Below are 27,948 nucleotides of genomic sequence, written 5' to 3' on the forward strand. Positions count from 1 at the left end.
AAACAAGAATAAGTTTATTATAAGAAAACGGAGATCCAAGTGATAGAGAGTAAAAATATTAGAAACAAATGATTACATATAAAACAAAATCATGATTCATTTTCTAGAAACTAAATTCAAAGTAACAGGTTAACCTACTGTCTAAAGAAGTTTATTTCACCCAAAGTTCCCTACAGTGTTTTCAACCAATTCTGGCTGAGACCCCTTTGTCATGAAGCAAACTCATTGCACATTTAGTTTCTCAGTGAAGGACGACAGGGGTGTTTTCTTTGCCCCCCAAATATAATACAGCAAACCTTTGAAGAGCACCTCAAGATAAGGTTCTCTCCCCCTCTACCTCAGTTAGTTTCTTTCTGAAGTGCTCACAATCCTTCATTTGCATTCAGTTCAGACTGGTGATAGGAGACCCATTGTGAACAAGACCATACTCAATTTACATGTAAAAAGATAGATGGAAATACATCTGTTGTCTGACAGAGAATCTGTTTCTCACCTCTGCTGCTGACCAGTTCCTAGACACAGACATTAAGAACATATTTTCTGTATATATACACATACATTTCTTGCACAACATTTGCACATGCATTTCACAATGATACTGATGATGCACGTGACACTGGCTTTTATTTGAGACCTCACATGACATTCTTTGGTGAACTAGAATGTTCATATCAAACTCAGGAGATTCCTGTAGCTCCTACGTGCCCCTTGCCAGTTGGCACTAAGAGGTTCCTTGGTCACAGTGTCTTACTATGCCGTTGAGATCAACTGAGATACTAAGGCTAACAGCCCTGGTCTTAAACGGGAGGGAGCTAGAAGCAAAAACAGGTCCGATTATACATCCCATTAAGCTTTCCAGGACAAAGCAGACTTAAACCTGGCTTAACTGACTAATACAGGATTCTTATAGGGGCATAAGGAACCCCACACATCCTACACATCTCTTCTCCTACAGCAGCACTGGGGCTATTTACTGGACCCTTATGGCTATTATATCTCTTATCAGGGACCAAGCATGCAGCTGGATTGGTGAGTTGCAAAGATGGCTTAATGCTACCTATTGCCCAACCCCTCTGGACTTCAGAATATAGGTCAGAGTTTGGCCAGCCTAGAAGGTGAGGATCAAGATGTTTTCTGTGAAGGAGCAATCATTTTAGAATTCTCTTCCCTCACGGTTTGACAAAGTCCAAATTTGTTGTTCATGGTGTGATGCTCGTCTATTCTCCTAGGCTTTTTCAGGGAGGAAGGATGCGTGAAGTGATGGGAAGCTGATGATGTGAAATGTTGGTTTAGGGTAGGGGAGGCTGGGAGGACTTCTGCATTTGAACATCAGTTTAAACTGTTTATTGCTTATCTTTTATTGATAAGTTTTGTACATGCACTACTCTTGATGGATGCATTTTAGATAAACTGAAATAACTATTGGACTGTATGCGTGAAATGGGTGATTCTAGCCTAGTCTGAATTTAACGGAGAAGATCTAGCTTTTAAAAGTCAAAGGCACTGGGATTTAAATAGAAGAATCTTTTTTTGCAAGCTTACAGTACTTACATCATCAACTGCTTTCTAAAAGCTGCACATCACTCATTCAAGATCAAACTATTTATGGGTTATTTAGCTTGGCTCTGCTCCTGCACCTTGTGGCATGCGAACTGATGTGCTTGCATTAAGACCCACTAAAGTCATGTGGGACTCTGCACAATGCAGCAGCCACACAAATTGTATATTTGGGGACTTGTGATGTTTTCTTTTTCTTTTTTAATTGTAGGAACTGCTGCTACTTACTAGCATCCTTTGGCAACACAGGGTTTTTCCCACACAACATTTTTGGCTCAATGGAATTTAAATTACTCTTTATATACCATATATTCTCTGAGTTCTCAAAAAATATTACATAATATAGAAATTTGTTTTTAGAAACATAATAGTACATCTATATCCCTCTGAAAAGTTGCTCCAAATTGTGTTTTTAAAATTGCATCTAAATCCTACTCCCAAACAAAACTGTTCGTTTACTCTTCAGTAAAGTTAGTAATGTTGAATTACTACTATGGAAAATGTGTCAGACAAAAGGCTTTATACAGCACTACTTAAAAGAAATAAAAGGATTTTCTGTGATTGAGTTTTAACAAAAGATTAAAGCTACTAAATGACAAATATATACTATGACACAAATTGGTTTGTAAAATTATAGTCACTTGCAACCTGAGTTAACCTCTCAAGCTTGCATCAAACTATAAGAAAATCTCAAAGTTTAAAACAAAAGAATATCTGAATATTTAGATATGTTTTTGTAACCAAATATAGACATTCTTTCATTTTCCCATTGACATAAGGAAAAACAGTTCAATGTGGGCAGTACCCTAAAACCTGTAATAAAAATGCTATTTTGAGTTGTAAATTATTATCAGCCACAAGAGCTGTTCCAAATCAGAGCTATTACAGTATATACCCCAAACCACTACTCTGCAACAAAGATGAATCTACCTATTACCTGGTTAGGATAGCAGCTATTATCATGGCCCCTTGATTTCCTTCAAGTAGCTCCAATGGAATAAGCCACAAGTGAATAATAAAGATCTTATAATAGCCCTTAAGAATTCTTTATAGGGAGCAGGCACAGAAATGAACTCTGGAGAGTTAAAGAACTCTCATCTCCTGATAAGAAAAAATAATTAACCTGACTTAATGTATCTGAGTAGGTCTTATATAAATCAGACTTTGGTACTTCAAGAGCCAGATTAAAACCATATATCAAAAAAGTATGTAGATATTGTCTTACAAGTACACATGGAACATATCTAAATCTGCAGAGGTCTGTAGGTCTTTTTATGAAGTGCTCAATATATTCTACTTAAAAGGAGATGTGTGAAGTACTTACAGTGCTTAGTTTGCTAGAGGTAATAATGATTCGTCTCTCATGCAACATACTGGCATAAAGTTGCATCATGTTGTTCACATCCACAGCAACAAAATATTCAGTAAGATTTCTCTGTTTAAATAAAAATGTTAACATATATTAACAACAGTAATTGATTGGAACATTTTTACATTATTTATAAAATTTCTTACAATACAAATGAAAATCAATCCTGCCAGAGAAACGTGTCTGTTCATTAAATATCTGCATTCATACAATTCCTTGCCATTTTAAACACAAAGTAAAATTAACTTTAAGATCATCTCTTCATTTTGTATGTTTAATTATCCTTCTAGGTGGAGGGGAACTTTGTATTTTCAATAAATTTGGAAACATGGAAACTTTGGAATAATATGTGCTAGTTCTGTTTAAAACAGCTATTCATTTTTATTTATATTTTGGGTTTTTAGTATGAATGCATCATGGGCCCTAGGTGACTATACATTACAATTTTTTAAAATGCATTACTTTGTAAAATATATACAAAAGCATTCACAAAGACTTAATACCAACCCTAATAAATTTAACTAGTAAATTCCTCGTTGTATGCAGTGTTGTTGTAGCCATCTTGGTCCCAGGATATTAGAGAGAAAAGGTGGGGGAGGTAATATCTTTTATTAGACCAATTTCTGTAAGCTTGAAAGCTTGTCTCTCTCACCAACAGAAGTTGGCCCAGTAAAAGAGATAACCTCACTCACTTTGTCTCGTTAGTAAATTCCTCCTCATTAATGCATAAACCAAGAAGTTTAATCCGTATAAGAAGATTCCAGATATGTCACTCTATATGTCACTCTGAAGCCTAAAATGTCTGTTGAGTCGGTGTGAAGCACTGGGAACAGCTACCAGTGTTGCTAAGGGCACTTCTTGTTAAGAATATCACCAGGTTCATTCATCACTGGGATTCTTGGTCTGTTATTGTCAAATTTTTAAGTTCTCAGCCATTTTGACTTGACAAATTATTCCCATGTGGCATCCAGCTGGTAAGGCATGTACGTATACTATGCCAAGATTCCTAGACCAGGGGTTCTCAAACTGGGTGTCGGGACACCTCAGGCGGTCATGAGGTTATTACATGGGGGGTCGGGAGCTATCAACCTCCACCCCAAACCCCGCTTTGCCTCCAACATTTATAATAGTGTTAAATAGATTAAGAAGTGTTTTTAATTTATAAAGGGGGGGAGGGTTGCACTCGTAGGCTTGCTATGTGAAAGGGGTCACCAGTACAAAAGTTTGAGAACCTCTGTCCTAGACCATTGTGATATCAGTGGTAACTCAACCAATCATTAGCCTTACTCTACAGCTAATATGCACACAACAATATCTTTGGTTGTCTGAAGGAGACTACACAGATGGTGGATTATTTGACCCAGATGCCATTGTTCTGTAGAATAACGCACACAACAACAGAACCAGCACATACAGTAACTACAAATATATATAACCCCTCACTGTAGTACACACTTCTGATCTGCCAGCTGCACGAAACAACACAAATCTCCAGAACAACCCCACCCCCACCAAATGAAAATCAACACAATCACACACACCACCACTACCTGGGATTTGTGGTCTGTCACTGTCAACGTTCTCAGAAATTTTCAGCTTTTATATGCATGACTTTATGTATTACACCTTTGTAACAGTACGGGCTTTCAGCTACTAGTATTTTTATTAATGTGAAATGGTAGAATGGATCTGACTAGACAGCTGCCCATTGGCAGTACCTATACAGGGTAACCATTTACTCCATAATGGGCTGAATCCCACGGTTTAGGGTACACCATGTTTGGTGGGGACAAGGAACCCAAATGGGACTCACAGCTGTCAGTTAGGTTTCTCCAGCCTCTACGGATAGTGTGGCCCAGCGTCTGACCTCATGGTTCACTAATTACGGAGGGAGAGGGGGAGTCTCAGATTGCATGGTCAGGGATGATGAGTCTTAATTTCATAGGTCCTAAACTGAACAGGAAAGCAGCTATCACTGGCCAGCCAAGGGGCTCAGAGTGCAGGTAGAGTTTCTTCCTGAAGTCCATCTCACATTCCATCACCACCAACCAATTGTATGGTCAAACCTTCCCCCCTACTCCAGGTTTCCTACAATTCCACACCTGTAGAATTTGTCCCTTGGTCTAGCTATGACATCAGAGTGTGCTACCCTGCCAGGTTCTCACAATGCCAAAAAGAGCAGGGGCATGATGATTAATGTTACTCTCAGCTCTACTGGTTGGCCCACAGGTCCTGTGCCCTCAATATCCTGGGGCGTTTAGAGAAGATGCTGAGTCCCTCTGCCATTACCTCCCTTCATATGACAAAGATGCCAAACACAATCACCTCCTCTAAGGGGTAGCAGGAACAAGATTACTTCCAGACTGCACCGGGCTGGAAAGAGAGAGGGGAAATTCCTGTTCACCAGAACTGGGCTAATACTACAAATAAACCTTAAATAAATAAATATTTGTTTACATTTTGCTTGGGTAAGAATGGTCACCTTCTCCCTTGTGATTGTACTTTGGGGCATGGGGTAGAGAAAGGAGAGTGAGTAAAAATTGCAAGGTGAAGCCTTGACATTTTCAAAGCATGTGGATGCAACTGTGTAGGGCCCAATTTCACATAAATTGGGGCATACTGCATAAATGCCAGGAGAAGGCCTACAAAGTAATCCCTGGCCCTGGGGCATCAGGGCTCAGAGCTGATGAACGAGATGAAGGTAGGGGCTGCTAGGACCCAAATTGTTGTGTGGAGAAAGGAACCGTGGCTCTTTGAACAGCATGTTAATATCCCATCTGAGAGATGTGTGCCATAACAACTGGATTGATTCTAAATTACGAAGGACGCATAGCATCTTATTTATATCGCGGTTCTGTGTTGCTAAAGCTGCAGAAAAGTCAAAAGGTACATCTAGCTCTTCACTTCAGTAAAGCACTCTACATTGCTATGTAGATTTATTTATTTTTGCTAAAAATGTCAGATTTATTTATATTTTAAAAGTAAGTGTTCATTGCAATATTTTAAGCTTCACAGCAAAGAATTAGTGGACTACAGTTTATTATTAATTTACTACGGTTTGCCCCCATCTATTTACTCCCCATGTAAAATCACAGCATCTTATTACTTCTTCTCAGACTGAAAGGATGGGACACACAGTTACAAATGGAATCAGTGGGAAAGAGATGGTAGAGACAGGCGCCTCTACTTCCATTTCCTTTCCTTCCTGTGAACTGTATAAAAGTATACCGCATCACTTTCACAACAACCACAGCATCTATCAACCACAGGCACAGATCTGAATACTTCAGTGAATCAATATTCTGCTATGTGCATCACATAATTTCTTCATGCCACCATGCAGACTTAATTTTCTGGGCAGGAGGGGAAGATGATATAATTTCAAAACTGTAGCAAATGGCCAGCTATAGCATGAATGCCCTTGATCCCACATTTAAATGCAAGATTTAAAGAAGGTGGGCTATTTAAATAAGCTACGCTTTCAATGGCTAGCTATTAAACATGTAGTCAAGCACACACTTGAAGATCACAGACACTACATTTGCAGCCTGCTTAATGTATTTATCTGGCCTCCATCACATATTTGAATTCTGTATAATGCAAACCTTCATTTAAACTAAGAAAAATCTTTTAACCATTAGAGCTGTCAAGATGACCTTCCAAATGTGAACCCGTGTGTCTTAGGTAGCTTGCAACAACAGCACTCAGAAAAATAAATTGCTTCCATTCATCTCAATGGGATGTTAATTCTGGAACTTAAATATGCAATTCTGGGGGGCCAGATATTCAAATAACTCAGGTGCATAAGTGGCAGGCATGATTTCTATACATAATTACCATAAATGCACACACAAATTGAGTAACTGAATGTGCAAATGATCAAACAATGTACAGAAATGGTAGCCATAAAAATACCTTGTATAATTTTTTATCACTGGATGATGCTCAGTGCAGTAGTTCTTTCACTAACTAAAGATTCTGTAATTAGACAAAGGCTGTATTCTCCCCTCATTCTTTGTAAAAACCTCCGATTGACACCAGTATGAGATCTGCTGTGGAAAGCAGTATATGGCTCTAACTTTGTAGGCCCAGCTATAGACCATAATTACTAATTGAATTCAGCCACACCCATCGAATAAGGTTAACACTGCTGGTTAGATATTTAAAAACAAACAAACATACTTACACTTTCTGGGATTGTTGGCAATCCAGTTACATCAGGAGTAATGAAGTACGAATGCTAATCAATGGGGTGGAGGGAAAACAAAATTAATATTTTGTGTGGAAAGAGACTAAGAGAGAGAGAGAGAGTGTGTGTGAGAGATAAAATAAAGCAGACCAAAACAACCTTATACAACTTTATATATTTAAAGGTTAAGCATGAGTCAGGATTTAAATACAGACCAGATTAAACTCAGTACAGATGTAATTCACTAATTTACATTAATCCAGTGACTTCAATACTTAGACAAGGAATGAATTTGGTTCAATTAGTTTAACATATCATTAGTGTCCTAGCCTAAATCTTGTAGGAGAAAAAACTTTATTTATCCCATTTTCTTAGTGAGCATGTACTCTACAATTTAAAATAACTGCCTCTGTTTATATCGATCTATAGATTTATATCTATACCTACATATAGATATTTGAACCACCAATATAAAAATCAAATGTATCTCTCATCAAACTTTAAAAAGATTAACTAGAACATGATGAAGTATATAAAAGTATATAAAAATTTTAGTATAGCTAATGTAATTTATTATTGCTATTTACTATATGCATGTAGGAAGATCTTACTGCGCCAGATTGATGGACTTAAAGAACATTTTCCCCTTAACAATAATTAGTTTATTTCACATGAGCTAAAAAGTCCAAACACTAGCTATACAAAAAACAATGCATTACATGAACACTGTGCCCTGTGCATAATAAATAAACCAAGGTACAGATGTGCATTAATATATTTATGAAAGACAAAGAAAATTATTTTTCCAATTGCTAAGACCAAGAATACACCCAGATCAATGAAAAAGTCCTCTGTTTTCTGTTTATACCAAACATTGAATTATTTTCTCCTCCCTCACTGCCACACGCACACACAGTATTTAAGGCCACAGAATATTATTCAGTAGTAACTTAGAAGTGAAACAATCAATGATTTTCTAACTGTTCATAATTTTAACAGAGAAATAATCAGTTCAATGATCAGAACAGCAGAGATGTGCTATGGGAAGCCATCACCCACTACTGCCAGACACCAGAGCCATGATTTGCTACAGCAGAACCTCAGAGTTATGGACACCAGAGTTATGTACTGACCAGTCAACCACACACCTCATTTGGAACCGGGAGTACAAAATCAGGCAGCAGAGACAAAAAAAAAAAAAAAAAAAAGCAAATACCGTACAGTATAGTGTTAAATGTACACTACTAAAAAAAATAAAGGGAAAGTTTAAAAAAATAGATTTGACAAGGTAAGTAAACGGTTTCTGTGCTTGTTTCATTTAAATTAAGATGGTTAAAAACAGCATTTTTTCTTCAGCATAGTAAAGTTTCAAAGCTGTATTGAGCCAATGTTCAGTTGTAAACCTTTGAAAGAACCACCATACCGTTTTGTTCAGAGTTATGAACAACCTCCATTCCTGAGGTGTTGGTAACTCTGAGGTTTTACTGTATTTCCAGTGGAAATAATTTATACTCCAAGTACTGCAACGTATTATGAGGTCTCTTAGGGAGACACACAAGATCTTGTAATAGGTATGAAATTAACCAGTACTGGCCACTGTCATGCTTCTACTATTTAAAAAGTGGCAGTGAGATTAAATGTAGGATATTTATTCCATTTTAAATTGTGTTTTGCTTTTGTAGTCGGATTATAATTCACACATACTGCAGTTTTAAAATAAGGTTAGTATAAACAGAAATATATTAATAAAGATTGGGTTTTTAAGACTAGAAAACCACAGAATAATCATTTTCCAAAAGACCATATATGAACATCCTGAAATCAACAGAGACATCATCTGGCAAGTAATTATTTCTTTCATCGGTAGGATTTAGGTAGCCAGTTCTTTTAAACTCACCGATACTAGGTACGGCTGATTTTTCAGAACTTGCTCACTTGCAAAAAACATCTCTTGATTCTTATGCAACATGAGAGAAAAATCGAACATTTTGTTTTTTAAACCAAAAAATTACATCTGATTCATAACATTTTAACTATAAATGGAACTGGGGCAAAGATTTCATATGCGATAATCTTTTTAGAAGAATGAAAATGCTGAATGACTTAATCAGTAGAATTTCAGGTTCTGACCTTCTACATAACAATGCAAGACTCATTTGTTGAATATAATTAGCTAGAATAATATAACAGATCAACAGAGAATGCATAATAGCCATGAATAAAATGGCAGGGCATAAAATGTATCTGCAGGGTGATTAAGCAAAGTTAAAGATTGGGGTTTTTTGTATTTTTGTTGGTTGATGGAGTAGAAAATCTCATTATGTTGTGTGCTATATCTACCTAGGAGTTAGACTTTAGTTTTTTAACAATTAATGATGACATCACCCATGCCTGGGTTCCATATATTGAAACAAATTTCCTTGGTTGGACAGTTCTGATTTCACCTCCTTAGCATCAAAGCAGTCACACTGTGATATAAAAGCATCTCAGTGCAGTTGAAGTATAGGTATCAGTAAGAGTCCATAACTTTCTACCACCCCCCGAATAAAGCTCTATCTAGAGGTGCAGCTTTATGACTCACACACTCCAATGTACATGTAATCAGGGGAATGGACAGGCTTGAAGTGTGGTAATAATCAGACGGGTAACTCACTCATCAGATTTGTTACCCGTGTATATTCAGACCACAACTGGCTAACATTTCTGACAAAAGTGAACCATTATTACTTTTTATTCCTGTTAGCTACACAGGGCCAAAACATCAAAGGGCTTGTCTACACGGCACCACAGTGACAAACAGAGTGTGAACTGCAGAGCTCACGAAGCGTGACGTGCTAGCTGCCTTGTGTAGATGCTGCCGGTGCAAACTAAAAGATGTTTACTTCACAGTAATGTAGTGCTTCCAAAACAGGATGTTAACACAAACTAGGTACTTTTTAGTTTGCACCAGTAGCATCCATGTGGAGCAGTTTGCATGCCGTGTTTTAGTGAGCTCTGCAGCTGACACCTCAGCAGTACGGCTGAAGGGCGTTGTAAACAGAGTCTGAGAGTGTGTGACCTGGATTCCAGTATGGCTCACATATCAACAGAATGCTTTGATATGGTAAGTGCCATCTGAAGAATCTTTTTTTTTTTTTTTAACTAGTGCTGATGTGCGAGACGGAAAGACCACAGCTTGGCTTCCACATCCCAGGATGAGTTTGTGGAGTTTTTTCCAACTGTCAGCATCTTTTTACTTCTGCACCAAGAAATTTGATCTAGACCCACTCAGGGACAGTCAACAGGGAATTCCATAGTGCCATTTTTATAGTCATTTTTCAGACTATAACTTAACTTTAAATCTATTAGCATCCACAGTTTAAGACCTTGCCACTTACAATATGGGAGAAAGGGACATAACAAACAGACATAAAAATGTAAGCCAGGCTGCAGACTAAAACAGTTTCTGGAGTCCTGCAACAGTGCCAGTTACTAGGGCACATGGCTCTAGATCAAGTTCAGCAAGAACTTCTCACACAGTTTGACTGATTTAGTCCATATGTTTATTTGTTACAGGTCCTAAAATTTGGTTCCACACCACTTCCTGTCTTTATTTGCAGCCCAACACTTGGCATTGGGTCTGCATTTATATAAGTACCTTTCATCTAAATGGATTCCAAAGCAAAAATTGTTTAGCACAGTACTCTCTCCTTCCCCCAGACACGCAGGGGATGATGGCCAAAGGAACAGCTTCCCTTCCAGTCAGCCCACAGTTTAGCTAATCCCACCTCTTCCCTCCATCCTCTTAACCCAAAGGAGAGGGGAACCCATAGGAGAAGCCATGATCCCTTTCTTGCTGCTGGCCAGACAAAGCCCCATCCCCTTTAAAGTATCATGGAACATATTTTAACACTGGCAATCTCTCTAAGATGAAATGCAACAACTGTAAAGGAGAACAGTAGCAATTCTCAAGAGGTAAGAGAGGCAATGAAGAAGTTTGCTATATCCAATTGTGACTACAGTAGAAATTTTAAATAGGAAGAATGTAAATTGCAATACTTTTGCAATACAATACTACAAAAAAATATATTCCACTTGGTTGTTCTCTTTAAAATAATTTGAAATATTTTGACGATGTTGAAACATTTGAGAGCCATAAAAATTATTTGAGGGCTGGATAAAATGAAAGACAAAGAGCTCAATCTCTTTAGTTTAGGGGCAGGAAGAAGAGTGAGAGGTAACTTGATTACAGTATGGGCAGAAATACTAGGTACTAAATTACTTCAATCTATCAGAGAAAGATATAACAAGAACCAACAGCTGGAAGCTCAAGCCAGACAAATTCAAATTAGAAATTTGGCACAAATTTTCAACAGTAAGGTTGATTAACCATTGGCACAAGTACTAAGTGGTAGATTCTCTATCTCTCAGTGACTCTAAATCAAGACTGGATGTCCTTTTAGAAGATTAATATAAATCATAAAATAGGAACTGTAGAAAACTGATAAGGGAAGCAAAGGGAGCAAGGTGAAATCTATGGTCAATAGAGTAAAGGACAACTTTTTCAAGTACAACAGGAAGAAAAAGAATCCTAATAACAGAACCAGTTCATTAGTAGATGGAAATAGTTGAAATAATAATAATACAGAAAAGGCTTAAGTATTCAATACATATTTCTATTTTGGTACTTGGGAAAAAACAGATTATGCAGTCATATCATACAACAAATCTCTTTCCACTCCACTAATATCTCAGAAGAATGTTAAAAAGCAGCCACTAAAGTTAGATAGTTCTAAATCAGCAGGTCCAAATACCTTCCATCCAAGAGTTTTAAAAGAGCTGGCTCAGGAGCTCACTGGACCGTTAGTTTATTTTCAATAAATCTTGGAACACTGGGAAAGGTCCAGAAGACTAGAAGAAAGCTAATGTTGTGCCAATTTTTAAAAAGGGTAAACAGGATGACATCAATCCTGGGCAAAATAATGGATCAGCCAATATGGGTCTCAATTAATACAGAATGAATTGGTACTGGAATTAATGCAAATCAACATGGTTATATGGGAAAAAAGATAGTGTCAAAGTAACTTGATTTTTTTTGGATGATATTACAAGTTTGGTTGATGTAATATATTTAGACTTCTGTAAGGCGCTTGACTGGGTATCACATGACATTTTGATGAAAAATTATACAGATATAAAATTAACATGGCACACATGAAATGGATTAAGAGCTGGCTACTGATAGGTCACAAATGTAACTGAAAAGACTAAATCATTATCAAATGGAGGTGTTTCTAGGACCCACAGGATCAGTTCTTGACCCTATGCTCTTTAATGTTTTTATTAATAATCTGGAAGAATGCATAAAATCGTCACTGATAAAGTTTGCAGATGACACAAAATTTGGGGGAGTGGTAAATAAAGAAGAGGATAGGTCAATACCATAGAGCAATCTGGATCACTTTGTCAGCAAGCAAGCAAACAATATGCATTTTAATATCACTAAATGTAAATGTATACATCTAGGACCTAAGAATGTAGGCCACACTTACAAGACAGGGGACTCCACCCTGGGAAGCAATGACTTTGAAAAAGATTGGGGGCATGGTCAATAATCAGCTGAACATGAGCTGCCAGTGTGGCCAAAAGGGCTAATATAATCATTGGATGCACAAACAGGGGAAACTCATGTAGGAGTAGAGAGGTTATTTTACCTCCGTATTTGGCACTGGTGTGACTATTGCTGGAACACTGTGTCCAGTTCTGGTGTCCACAATTAAGAAGGATGTAGATAAATTGGACAGGGTTCAGAGAGGAGCCACAAGAACGATTAAGTGAGCTGTAGCTCACAAAAGCTTATGCTCAAATAAATTTGTTAGTCTCTAAGGTGCCACAAGTACTCCTTTTCTTTTTAAGAATGATTAAAGGATTAGAAAACATGCCTTATGGGGTAGACTCAAGGAGCTCAATCTAGTTAGCTTAACAAAGAGAAGGTTATGTGGTGATTTTATTACAGTCTACAAGTATTTACATAAGGAACAAATATTTAATAATGGGATATACAATCTAGCAGAGAAAGATATAACACAACCCAATTGCTGGAAGCCAAAGCTAAACAAATTCAGACTGGAAGTAAGGTGAAAATTTTTAACTGTGAGAGTAATTAACCACTGGAACAACATACCAAGAGTCATGGTAGACTGTCCATCACTGATAATTTTTAAATCAAGATTGGATGTTGGATGTAAATCAAGGAAGACCCCAATACTGTTAATCCAGATGCAGTCAGCAACCAGATTCCAATCATTTTAAGGACAGTTCACATTTTGAGTCAATTGAAAATATTACCCCAAACAATTCTAAACACAAATCGGAAATACTATATATTATATGCAAAAAACTTACAACCTAATGCTTCATTAATATTAAAAATTCAAAAGACAAAAAAGGTCAAGAACTGCAAAAATTTTGGTTCTCATATTAACATTAACTTGCCCACATTTGGCATGCTTCTTTATTTTTCTACCCAGCCAGTATATATTTTAGCATGCCATTCAAAAATACCATTTCACCCAGAAAAAATATTAATTATGAAAGGTGCAAGTGTCAAAAATCGGATGGGGTGGGGTGTAATAGGCGCCTATATAAGACAAAGCCCCAAATATCGTGACTGTCCCTATAAAATCAGGATATCTGGTCACCCTATCTAAGGGAGTTGTACTCTTTGAAAAGCAAATCCAGTATGATAGCAGTAAGTGATGAGTACAACAGTTTGCTGTTCCTGTGGGAGCCATAATCCTCTACAATTTTAGGACACATTCCCACATCAGCTTACATGTGTGCAAGTTCATTGGTCTGGACCTGCAGAAATCTTTACACAGTTCAGTAAAACCCTCCCTACCCTTTTCCGCACTCCACCCTGGCATGATCAAGCACAAATGGGAAAAGGTGCAACTGCAGGCAGGCAGTAGAAAAGCCAAGCTCAGACTGACATATGACATACCCTTCCCTACTCAGGTGTTCAGAGGCCATGGAGCGGATCTTGATCCACAGCAGGAGGAACTAAAGATACTCATCTGAGACAGCTGGCAATGAACAAGATAGGGAGTAGCATTGCCAGTTGCTATGGTAGCTTGCCCTCTTACCCATGCAGCAAACCTCAATTTCTGCTAGGTTAGGACTGGAGTCTGCATAGACACACACACACACATTTTACATAGTAAGTGAATACAGTATGGTAAGCCATTTTACAATAGGAGGCAATATGATGAGATGATAATAATTTAGCACCAATACCACAAGAAACTGAGTACATTTTTACAATAGAGAGACATTACACAGGATACCTACCACGTTTAAACTGACAGGAGTGTTTGCCTTTGGCACAGGGTGGCTATACAGTGATTTTAACATATCATTCAAGTCATTTTCCTACAGGAAATATTTAAAAAGAAATACTTAATAATCATATACAAAGAATACATATTCCACTTTAACAAATATATTTTCATTTCATCACAGATAATCTCATAGTGCAACTGCCATATATTAAAGTACAAGCACAATCTATTTTTATGGCTCAAAGAATGATCATCACTTGCAAGTTCTGAAGTCAGTTTTTTTAACATTTATTTTCTTTCTCTACAATTCCTGATATACACATGTAATTTAACCATGTTACTTGAACCCCTTCAAAACGGTTCAAGCTAAAAATGGTATTAACACAGTTTATCTGGCCTGACAACACCTTTCTAAAATTGTATTAGCCTTTGGACCTCTCTATACAACATTTAACTGAATTTATAATCAAGCAAAGATATGGTGGACTCTACATATGGCTTGGATCTGTACACAACATGGTTAGCACAAGTTTAATCACCATGGCAGTTAATGTGCCTAGGCTGCCACATGGTTGTCTTTCTGTGACCTGAACGGGTCACTATACTTATGTTGCTTCAAAGACAATTCTCCCTAATCATATCTGTGTTACTGAGTTGCCTGGGTCTTCTTTCCTCCCAGCTCTACATATAATAGGGTCTCCCAGGATGCATTTCCCTTTGGATTGCTTGTGGCGCTCCATGTATATGTCCTACAGGCACTCTAACCCCCTACTTAGACGATGCGGTAGCACCTCTGAATTTCCCAAAATGCATTAACGCAAACATCATTAGGCAAAGCGGTACATGTGAATGCATACAGATGTCATACGGTAGTACAGTAAATAAAGTTGCTGTGGAAACACAACTCAAATGTGTTTTTTGTTACTGGGTCTGTTTAAGGTGTCACAACCTGGTTTCCAAACGGAATTGTACTTAGGAGTGATAATGGAACCTAGATCATGATTTTTATATTCATAAACTCGGTCCTAAATGGAACAGGCAAGCACAACAGTTTGAAATATTATAAAACAGTTTGGCTAATGAGATCAAGCTAAATGTGGAGAAAGGTTCAGCATGTCAGCAGAACTGTACATTCAACTTTCATATAAACTGAACCAATTTGTCTGAAGAGGGCTGCCATCTCTCTATGCAAAGATGGGTGGAATTACTCAGGTATTAGCAAATAAGGCCTTAGGTTTAGATCTTTGACTGGGTCAGGGAGACAAGAAGGAGCTCTCTGATAGATTTATTAGTCCAAGAGACAGGGGACAAGGCAGTACACCAAATCGAATACTTTCAATTTGTACAGTGCCAGAAAGAACTTCTGGCCCACTAAAACGTAGAGTTCTTTAACATATACTATAATAAAGTTGCAGCTTTGTCAGCTATACATTGAACTACTATTTATTTGTTTAGTGCCAACAAGCAATGAGAAAGACCCAAAGGTAAAGACGGTCCTTGCCCTGCATGAGCCTCGTCTTTCAAGCATAACCTCAATAAAAAGTCCCGACTATTACAATTAAATAGTAAGATTAAGACAAAACAAAATTTAATATGATTTAATATGCTAACAACGGGAGTTCAGTGACCATTACAATCCGTTTTACTTAAGTTAATGCAACTGGGCTATTATATTTTCTTTATACATAAAATTTTATTGTTTTCTTTAGTCTGTTTCCAATAGATATAATTATTGCATGTATATTCTTTCAATCTCAACATCTGCAGCCAACAGCATATGGCTAACTTTTTTCTCTTTTGAAAACGACCATCTAGTATACCTAGATACTTGAAGCAGGAAAGTTTATCTTTAATACTTTTAATAAAGACAGATGCCAGTATTTTCTTTCCTGAGTAATCCTGTGAATGTATCTAATTGCTCATGAATATGCAAACTAAACTATCATGATTCTTCACTGAGTGCTGCAAGCAGTTTCCCCCTTCTAGTCAAGATGACAGTATGACGAAGTAGTTTTTAGTTAATATGAAGGGCAAAGTAGTACATCAAATCTAATGCAGTTCAGAAAAAGTGTTTGTATCTGATAGTTCCTGAGATTTGGGGTTTATCTGGTTAACAATCAACATATCATAGAGTTCTCCAGTGGCTTGACACTCTGCTCACACTTAGCCCAGGATTTGTTTACAGAAGGACTCTGACACTTTGCTGTAGTATGTTCTCAGCAGCTTTTAAAAATTAATACATGACATCCACATAATAGTGGCAGCAGCATATCCAATTTTTTTTTAATTCCATTGGGATATGTCAAACTTCTGACAACTTACAAAATTAAAATGCATACATTTTTTATTTTGTTGCAAATTTTAAATACATTGTTCAAACATGCAGACAGTATGAAACAGCTTTGTAGGATTTAAAATTATTACGATTAATTTCAAGTAAAATAGTTTATTAGATGTAAACAAGTATCTAAAAGTACCTGTTCTTTAGCCAAATAATCTGCCAGAGTATTTAACAACTTGTAGTATACCTCAAACCATGGCAGGTAACTGTAAAATAGAAATATGTATATTGTTACTATTTTTACCAAATATAATAAGAAAATTATTGTCTATTTTCCAGTGTCCCATAATATTATTGCAGATTAACTTTAATCATACTTCCATCATAAACATTTTGAGCAAATGCTAACTTGCGTATTTTTTTATTTATGACAGTATATTATTTCCAGGAAGCATACTAATTACATTTCTTAAAGTTGTGCTTGTTATACAAAACTATACTTTTAAACATCCAGTTCAGCAGTACCATTAATGCTTATATTTCAGCACTTCATAGGAAAAATGCAATAGGTAAGCCATTTCTGGTTATACAGTAAGACAAACAAGCATTACAGACACAAAAGTGAAGAAAGATCTCAAAACTGTTTGATTTTTCTAACTATATTTTAAGACCAAAAGCATTTCAAACATTCCTGAGTGGATATAAATGTAATTCATCATGTGCTTAGTGGCTATCGTTCCATGCACTCATGCGATTTCTTTTTGTGAAAATTAGATTTGCCTTAGACCTCAGTCCTATATTGTGTAGTTCATGAGCAGACTGCCATAACTGTATGGAACCCCCATGAAGTCTCTAGGGCTTTCTGTGGACAAAACAGCCCACACACACAATACCCCATGCAAGATTGGGTCCCTAAAGCACTATTATAGATTCAAAAATATTTCAAATAAATATTGGTCTCTCTGCAAAATAATCTCTACATAGAGACTTTAGAAGCCATGTTCATGTACAGATATTAGGCATGTACATGTACAAATATATGAACATAAAGAATATTTAATAATCTTCAAACCCAAGTCTGCAGATCGCATGCATGCGGCATTCTCAGACCTCAAGGTAGTTATCAGATAACAAACGTGGTCCCGATCTTTCCAGTCCTTACACATATCGGTAACTTTGCATCAGCAAATTATTGTGTGTCCAGATGGTGGGCTTTTATCTCTGACGTCACTAATGACTGGACATTAATTCTTTTAAAATGTAAAAAAAAAAAAAAAAAAAAAAAATTTTCATGCACACAATTTAAATTTAGTAAATCTTACCATTATTACCCAGAACAATACCAAAATAAATTACATATGTACAAGCTACTATGTACGTTTTCTTCTGTTTTAGTATTTCATCACAAACATAATGGTACCAGTAGAATACTGCCAATTGAATACTACAAATTCTATAATTGGTTTAAAAGTTTTGGGAGGAAGCCTTTTTTTAAGGCTTATTTCATTAGCAAAATATTGTAATGTAATTTTATCACATAGAAACCCACAGATGTACATTGTACAGGATATTAAGAAATACTGTGAAATACTGCATTTATAACAGCCAATACCTGTTTTGGATATATTTGTGAAGTTTAAAGGCTATGCATCAGAGAGTATTATGCTAGCTGCATGCCAATTGCCAAAGAAAACACCCAGGATAAAGATTCTAGAAGCTTTTCCTCAGAGGAAAGGGAAACCTGTTAAAGTAGTTTTCATGGAGATCTGAGTTGGTGTGGAAGCCAGTCTTGTCCAATGAGTGGACTGAAGAGTTAAGATTTTTTCATAAAAGCTCAGGTGACCAAGCCAAGTAAATAGAGGGCCAGGCGGAAGAAACAGAATCTCCAGTTTTCAAGTCAGGGAATGGTATGAATTTATTATTTTAGTTTGAGTTTGGGACATGATGATTGTTTACATTACAAAGTAATCTTAAGGAGGACTTGTGGTACCTTAGAGACTAACAAATTTATTAGACCATAAGTTTTTGTGAGCTGTACCTGTAGCTGTAGCTCACGAAAGCTTATGCTCTAATAAATTTGTTAGTCTCTAAGGTGCCACAAGTACTCCTTTTCTTTGTACGGATACAGACTAACACGGCTGCTACTCTGAAAAAAGTAATTTTAGTTTGCTATTCTTATAGTTACTTCACTGTTGGTTCTTATAGTAATTCCTCTTTTGCCTGATTCAGTTTTCCTTTTCTATCTTTGTATGTTTGGGAATAGCCCATTACTAAAGTTATAGTCTGAGAATCAATGTTATCCTCTAATCTATTTTCCCACATCTTATGGAGAATGTTTTATTAAAAATAATAGTAGCAGTGTTCAAAAGGGATGAAATAGCAGCTGATTTTACTGCCTTTGCAGCACACTACTAAATACTGTAAGAGAAATCCAAAAAGAAGATTATTAAGCCATGGAAATAAACAACATTATTAGTATTAATTACATGCCTACAGAGTGTTTGGAGCTGCATAAGACAAGTATAAAAACAGTCCCTGCCTCATGGAATTTAAATTGTAGAAGGCTGACATAGAGGAGACGGGAAACATTGGAAGCCAAAGCTAACGTGCAATGTTTTTCTTTTTCTTAAATATTATTTTGCATTTGCTTCCTTTAGGCAGGGTTTAAAAATAAGACTTTTGGAGGAATAAAGGAAAGGATGGTTTGCTTGGAGAATCAGAAATAGGAATCAGAGTAGCAGCCGTATTAGTCTGTATTCGCAAAAAGAAAAGTACTTGTGGCACCTTAGAGACTAACCAATTTATTTGAGCATAAGAAATAGGAAGTTATTCCATGTCAAAGAGGCAGTGCAGAAAAATGCACAAAGATAGCGGACCAGCAGAAGGAAATAAATGGTGTTGTCTGTATCTGCACTTCTGAAGAATGACAATTCATGATCCATGGGTCAGGTGAAACCCAGAGGAAACTGTAAGGTGTTCAATTTATCTACCTAAGAAAAACTTCATTGATTCTGACTGACTTTTATCCAAGGATTTTACTCCAAGGAGTTTCAGGATTTAAAATCTGATCTTTGACCACCAGAAAGCTTTCCACAGAATATAAAAGCCCATCCTATGTTTTCCATGTGTCTAACCAGACATGTCTGTAAGAATAAATTAATGGAGGGTTGTGAGGGGTTGATTGTTTCCACAAATGGAGACAGAAAAAACAATATTTTCCATTTGGCATATTATGCCAGTTCCAAATATCTCACCATTATTTGTTTGTTAGTTTTTTTAAAAAAGCACACACTATTCTGCAAGTATGACTATGCAATACACATAAAATATGGCATCTATACCATCTGATTTAAAACTGCCTGGTTTCATAATTCTAACATTTATTTATGAAAGGCTATAACCCAAAAAAGGGTCAATAATATGCAAATTTTCAGAGGCAAGCATGCAAAAGGGAGCATTTATTTTGAAAACTTTCCTATTTAAAAAGATTTTTAAATGTATATGTCAAATATTACCTCTCCCCCACATTGCAATTTTATCAAACTCAAGGTTTTAAAATGTGAACTGGTTTTTAAAAAGTGGGATAAACTGACTGATGGTAGTTCTGTACCAAGTGTATCTAGCATACAGTAGAACCTCAGAGTTACGAACTGACCAAACACACATCTCATTTGGAACCAGAAGTACACAATCAGGCAGCGGCAGAGACAACAAACAAACAAACAAAACCAGATATGTTACAGAACTGTGATAAATGTAAACTACTAGAAAAATAAAGGGAAAGTTTAAAAAAAGATTTGACAAGGTAAGGAAACTGTTTCTGTGCTTGTTTCATTTAAATTAAAATGGTTAAAAGCAGCATTTTCTTCTGTATAGTAAAGTTTCAAAGCTGTATTAAGTCAATGTTCAGTTGTAAACTTTTGAAAGAACAACCATAACGTTCTGTTCAGAGTTATGAACATTTCAGATTTCAGAGTAGCAGCCATGTTAGTCTGTATTCGCAAAAAGAAAAGGAGTACTTGTGGCACCTTAGAGACTAACAAATGTATTTGAGCATTAGCTTTCGTGAGCTACAGCATCCGATGAAGTGAGCTGTAGCTCACAAAAGCTTATGCTCAAATACATTTGTTAGTCTCTAAGGTGCCACAAGTACTCCTTTTCTTTTTGCGAACATTTCAGAGTTACAAACAGCCTCCATTCCCGAGGTGTTCATAACTCTGAGGTTCTACTGTATCTTTAAAATGGCAGAGTTTGAAATGACTTAGCTATTTTAGCTGTTCATATATCAATATGCTCACGAAAACAAGTGGCAATGTGTTAACATCTCTCATTATTTCAGCTGATGCTGATTAGCTTTGACTTTGAATGAAAATATTTTTCCCTGAAGCAGCTTTTGGGAAATATATGCCTGCACCCTAGCTAATTCACAAGAGTAGATAGTCCCAGTTCTGTGTAGTTCAGAGACACTGACCTGTCCAAGAGAGTTGACAAATTTGAACTAGTATTTATTTTTTTATATAGATGATGGGTAAGGTTTAAAATATTGGAAAATTTGATGTGATAAAAAATAAAAATAAAGATTTCAAGAATCTGCTTCTGTCTGAAGAAACACACATCTCCCCAAACTGTGACGACTTCAGATGTCTTGCCCAATATGTGACTGCAGCTCACACTGAAGCAGATGTCTTTCTGAAATCTGCTAGAGGCTTTAGGCTCCTGCAGAGAGTCCGCAAGTCAGCAGAGTTTGGGCTGAAGCAGCCTGTTTCCTGAAAGCTGCTACAGACACACACTAGACAGTTAGCCTTTTTTAAAAGGCTTTAATGCACATTGTGCAGTCTGTTAACTACATCTGAGTCCATATCTCAGTGCTTTAACAGACGTTTATGCTACCTGGTAGTATTTATGGTAGTTAAAGTGTGACTTTACTGCATAACTTGATTACAGTATTTGCTCTTCAATACCCTAGGATATAATTGTTCAGTGTACCCCACCACACTTAACTAAAGGGCACTCAGTGAATGTTGTGTGTTATGGTGAAACACGGACTATAAAATTCCACAAAATGATTGCTTCTGGAAGTTTCTTCCTGATAGATTATCTTTCCTGTTATCTTTTGGAAATATGTTAATAGTAGAGTTTATTGGGTGACTGAAATGCAACATATATGTCTAATGGGGAAATTGTGAACTGCAAAACCCAACACATATCAAACACTGTACCATATAGCAAATAAAAAGTGACTTTCTCAGTCTAATATAGTGATGTAGATTCGTGTTTTGTTCTAAGTATATATCTACAAAATCATCGTACAATTTATAAATTACAGAATCATTTTTCATACTGGTCACGTGGTGTTAGTTTAGACTATCCATCAATTTTCCTGTGTTGTGCCATGTAGCAACATCTCAGCAGTAGTACTACAGTATCTTTTCCTACTGAAGTGAGATGTAGCTGACGAAAACTTATGCTCAAATAAATTTGTTAGTCTCTAAGGTGCCACTAGTACTCCTTTTCTTTTTGCGAATACAGACTAACACGGCTACTACTCTGAACCCTTTTCCTACTATGTTTCTCTTTTCAGTAGAAAACACAAAGCTCTAAAATATATGTCCCTTGACTTCTGAGTCTTCATTTTTCATTATCAAGAGCACACTGTAAAAACAAGTGTTCCCATTTTAATCTCACATAATGCTTATATTTATCTCTAACAATCCATGAACTTAGCTCCCACTTACTACAAAAACACAAATTGATACAATATTAAAATAGATGCAGAGAGAAAGGTCATATTCATATTCTGAAACTAGTGATGCTTAGCACACAGCTAAGACAGGTTTTCCTTCCTTATAAGTAGGCATACTTACTGTGCTTCAAATATTTCTTCCTTTAAGAAAAAAATAAACTAATTTTATATGCCCACATTCTAGCTGCTAACAAAAATTTGAATTATAAAAAATAAAGTGAAGGAAAACAAAGTAAAAATCTTAGTTGAATACAATGTTTTAAATACTACAGTAGAAAGCCTTTTACTTCATAGTTGGAATACTAAAACAATAATTACCTTTAGCTTAAAAACTGTTAAAACCATAGAAAATTAGGTTAAAATAATTTTAAGCATGCCACTTATAACCAAAAGAGCAAGGGAAGCAAAACTTAATTCACACAGTTGCAGAAAACAAAAAGAACAAAATATACACATCATCCTGACAGCACAAAACTAATTAAAAAAAAAAAAAAACAACCTCAGAGTGGTTTTTAAGCAAATCTTTTTTTCAGGTATCCAATAGTGCAAATTAAGTCCAGTGTTTCTGCCCAGATTTTTAACTTTATTTTCTTTAAAATACTCCAACAGTGCACTGCAAAGAGGGGAAAAGAAGGCAATTGGACCTCCTGAATATTTTTTTTTCTTGGGTGTGATTATCTAATAGGTGCTAGTAATTATATGAGAATTTTATTCTTAAAACAAATGCTTAACTGATCGTTTCTCTTTATATTGAAAAAGAAAATATATGTAAAAGCAGCACTGCATTCATATGCACCACTGCAAAAAAAGTCAGCATGTGTGCATAACAGAAAAAATATCAGTGAGGATATGTGTCAGTTTCAAGCTCACAGAGACGACTATACGTGTTTAAAAATTACTTTAAAAGTGATGTGATACAGTATTATTTGTCACTGGACAATAGAGGCTCTTGTCGAGCAACGGTAGCCTAATATCAAAGCCTGAGCTTGCAAACACTTATTCCCATTAATAATCTCATTGATTTGAACAGGATTACTTGTGAAAGTATTTGCAGGATTCGGACAATCTTGATAGAAAATGAGCCTTAATGCTTTTATTAAAAATAAATATGGGCTCAAAACTGCCACACTGATTTATTTTGGGTACAATTAAAAAGAAAAGTCTCTAAATAAGGAAGCACTTGCTACCCAAGTTTGAACTCATACAAATATGTATGATCAATTTATTATATTATTATTTCACTGCCTTACAATAACAACAAAAGGCTTGAAGCCCCATTGTGGTAGCCACTGTAGAAACACAAAGGAAGATATGCAATGGAGTTTTCATAAGTACCTAAGTGACTTAGGCTGCTAAGTCCCCTCTCCAGAGAGGGCTCAGGGTGAGATAATGCACGCTATGGGGGAGTGATTTCCAAAGCATACTCATGTGTTGTGCATTATCGGTCCATGAAGACCCTGTTGGTGCATACATCTACACAGACCAACTAATTTGTGCACTTCAGGAATCACACTCCCACAGTGTGCAACTCCCTACCATGCAGACAAGCCCTCAGACTCTTGGGAGCCTAAATCTCATTGATTTGCAATGAGATGTGAGCTTCTAAATGTCTAAATTACCTTTGAAAATAGGACTTCAGCTCCTATCACTTTTGAAAACTTTACTCATGGTCTCTGCCCTGAAGAGTTTACTATGTATAAGCTTCTGAAAAGCAAATATGGAAAAACTTGACAATCTATTCATTCACTGGCATATGAGGTGCTATGACCAATTTTTCTTGGAATGAAAAGAATAAATCCTATAACTCAACTTCTGCAACACAGATCATGAAAATGAAAATTTAATGCTTTTAAAATCCAGGAGATTGTATCTAAAAATGTGCACATTGCGGTCATGAAAAAAACACTACCACAAGATATTTCATGGGTAATTTAAAAAGCGTATTTAGCATTTTTTTCTAATCCAAAGTAGCAACAAGGCAGGAGCTCAAACTTTTATTCAAAGTCATGCATCATCTTTGTTGCAGTAAGTAGACTTCCACCTCACTTATACTTCTACAATAGCTCTGATAAAACTTTTACATTCATGAGTCAAAGGTTAAATAAAGGAAAGGAAATGTTTTCTGTCAAATAGTCAGGTAACCACTAACAGTCCTGAACTAGCAGCAGGAATCTAACTTCTAGTAATCAAATAAAACTAAGGAAACCGCCTTTCCGTAGCTAAATGTCTAATGTCTAGGGGCTACTTTTCTGTCTGGAAAATTGACACAAAATGTGCAAAATTGAAACATTCTGCTTCTAAGGGATTTGCCTAAAGGAAGAGTGAGAAAGCTTCAAGCATGGTCTGAGTTGAAGAACTACAAAGGCTTACCATATAAACCTGTCTTCCTTATTAGAGCATTTCATTTGGAAATGTAGGTGACAATTTTACAGTCATAAAATTTCATTAATCAAATCTAAGGCAGAAAATTTTTAATGATGTCTTGCATTTCTCAGTGTACATAAGGTCAATATTAGAAGCAGTCAGCAACTGCAAAATTTTAACAAAATGAATCACAGCTGTAATAGTTGGCCTTTCTATTCAAACAATGTAGTTGTAGACAATAAAACATTAATTTAGTATTGCTCAATATCTGTAGTACATGTTTTTTCTAAATATTATCAAAATATTTAGTAATAAAATATAAAAGAATCACATTTCCCCCCATGATAACAGAAGAATACTTAAAATTTACAAACATATTACAGGATATCAATCAAATCTGAATTTGCAAACATTTGCCATTATTCATATAAAGAAGTGAATTGGAAAAAAGACCCAATCTAGCACACAGACACAACAGGGTATATTTAAAAAACACTCTGAAGGGGCACCCCATTGTGCTTACATACTAGAGGGCATGTTAGCTGAAAAGTTCGGAGGGGACCACGCACACAGCAGGAGTCTACATTGTGAGCTTCACAAAGCAGTCTTAAAGAGTCCTGCAAAGAATCATGCACAACTAATGGACGTGAATCCAACAGATTTTTTTTCTGGATTCACTATATGGTTGGTTTCCCACTTATTTCTAATGGGCTTTGGGTTTGGTAGCTGGAATCAGAATCTGCACAATCATTTAAGGTACATTGTATCAATGTCTCTTTCTTTAAAATTAAAAGATGTTAAATCTATATACTGGGTTATTTTTCTTTCACTGTGTCAACATAAACAAAATATACTTACACTAGATGCCACCTTATAGAAAACTTTGAAAAAAACATTCTATCTTAGAGACAATTCTCCCTGTATACACCCACCCACCTACAGTCTGCATTTTTCTTCCTCTTCTTTTATTACTGTAAGCATTTTCATGAGTACAAGAAGAGTACATCTTGTGGTATTTATTCTCCTGTGGCTACAATGTCAAAACTGGTTTCCTCATATTAAAGTTTCGAGTGAAGAATAAACTACAAGAGAAGTGAACCCATTAACTACAAGACGGACAGTATTTCACAGCCAGCTGGAAGCCGCCACTTAATGACATCATGTTTACCTCAGCAGGACTGCCACCGATCAAATCTATTTCTTTAGAGGTCTGGCACTGACTAGCACATAGCAAGGTGCCATCCATAAAAGGAAGCTACAGGTGAAAGGAAGGATCCCTGCTTTTGTTCTGCTTTCCACCTGCGCACTCAACAACCCACCCAATCTCTTTACTTTCCTCTCTCCTTTCTGCTTGGCCTGCTCCTGCTTCCCCATACAACCTTCACAGGCTGTACTGAATTTAGTTACATGTAACTGTGGCATTATGCCCCATATTCTTCATAGAGATATTGTTATGATATGATTAGGGCATAACTATGATGTATCTTATACACGATAGGTCATGTGACATATCATTGAAAAGTTATGATTTACTGAATATGATTATCCTATTTGTATGCATGTATCATTTTTGTATCTGAAGTTAGGAATATTGTCTATGCATCTATTACAAATGTGTTTACACCTGGGGAATGCCCATAGGCAGAATGCAATCAGTCTAGATGGCAGGTTGGGAAGGACCAGTAGGGAGAACAATAGATCTTTGAAGATTCTAAGCTCTCACCGGGAAGCCTTCCTGGGGATGCTGCAAACAGCCTCTGAGTCATGGCTGCGGTGGCCCTACAGGGACATATGACCAAGTCACCTGGTACTGGACTCCATCATAACGCTAGTGTTTTTCCACTGATGGGAGTGGGAATCAAACTGCGAGACAAAGGGTTTCCAACATACGCAAAAGCTATTTAAGGCAGAGGAGTGACATCATCATGGTTCGTTCTTCACTGACTCCCTGCCCAAGAAAGAGGACTGCTGGAAACACCTGAGAAACAAAAAGACTGAACTGGGGGAAAAGGGCTCAACCCAGACTAGATGGTTGTCTAGTCTGTGAAAGGAATTACTGGAGTTTTAAGCTGCAACAAGTGTAGCTTGCCTTCAAGAATCTGGCTAAAACATTACGGGTAAGAATTTACTACACATATCCAATTTCTTTAGTATATTAAACTTAGATTGCATGTTTGTTTTATTTGCTAGGTAATCCTCTTTGATCTGTTTGCTATCCCTTATAATCACCTAAAATCTATCTTTTGTAGTTAATAAACTTGTTTTGTTTTGTCTAAAACCAGCGTGTGGAAATCATAAATGTGGGACAGAAAACTGTATATTCCTCTCCACATTGAGCGAGGGGGTGAATTTCATGAGTTTATGCTCTACAGATCTCTGCACAGCACAAGATGGTACAATTTTGGGTTTGCCCTATGGATGGGTGTACTTGAGTACCGGGCAGTTCCTTAGCTGAGCCTTTCCATTCAGAGCCAAGCTCAGCATCTGTGTGAAGCTGCAGCTGGATATGTCCCTACCTCTATGTGTGGTGGTAAAGTGCAGTCTGAAGCCTGAAGGAGGGCTCGGCAGACTGCACAGCAGTACAGTGTAAAGCGAACCTAGGCTGGTGGATCAGGCAGGCTCAGTGGTACCCCTGTTCCAAGTGGCATCCCGGGGGGAATCCATCACAGTTACCATTTCAGTTTGCTAAATGGGGCCCTCTTCATCTTCTGCCCTTGATCTTCCCCCAATTTGCCTTTATTAAAGCTACAGGAAACAATCTTAAGCAATCCTTAAAAGAACAGATAATGTTGATGCAATCAAAAATTAATCTTTTGTTCAAGAACTTGCATCAATTTAAGATTTCCTTTGTATGTGGTGAATCTTTAAAATAAAAAAAAAGCATACACTGTGGATACTCAGATGCAATTCTAGCACAAATCTGTGTGTGAATACTAACACATTTGGCCACTGCTAATGAATTTTGGATGCACAGTACAGACCATATTGGATCCGAATATGTATCTATCAGAAATACATACATTCTATCAGCAAAGTTTCAATGCAATCTCAAACAGCCAGCTGCTAAAGCAAATGAAATCTCATATTTGTAAACTGCGCATTTTCAGTATTAAGGACTACTTAATA

At 36.6% G+C, this 27,948-nt stretch overlaps 1 protein-coding gene across 4 annotated transcripts in view; it reads right to left on the bottom strand.

Annotated features, from left to right (window-relative positions):
- DENND1B (DENN domain containing 1B) overlaps nucleotides 1-27,948 on the bottom strand; it is a 244,789-nt gene that overhangs the window by 105,108 nt on the left and 111,733 nt on the right. For 3 of the 4 annotated variants that reach the window (XM_073356747.1, XM_073356749.1, XM_073356750.1), the window contains 5 exons: nucleotides 16,912-16,981; nucleotides 14,445-14,525; nucleotides 9,013-9,072; nucleotides 7,113-7,166; nucleotides 2,882-2,992 (listed from right to left, as the gene is read on the bottom strand). In XM_073356747.1, coding sequence (XP_073212848.1) covers nucleotides 2,882-2,992; nucleotides 7,113-7,166; nucleotides 9,013-9,072; nucleotides 14,445-14,525; nucleotides 16,912-16,981 — 376 coding nt within the window. The remainder of the gene's footprint in view (nucleotides 1-2,881; nucleotides 2,993-7,112; nucleotides 7,167-9,012; nucleotides 9,073-14,444; nucleotides 14,526-16,911; nucleotides 16,982-27,948) is intronic. The other variant, XM_073356748.1, reaches the window with a different exon arrangement.

The sequence above is a fragment of the Lepidochelys kempii genome, chromosome 8 (genome assembly GCF_965140285.1).
Source record: "Lepidochelys kempii isolate rLepKem1 chromosome 8, rLepKem1.hap1, whole genome shotgun sequence".
Classification (NCBI taxonomy): domain Eukaryota; kingdom Metazoa; phylum Chordata; order Testudines; family Cheloniidae; genus Lepidochelys; species Lepidochelys kempii.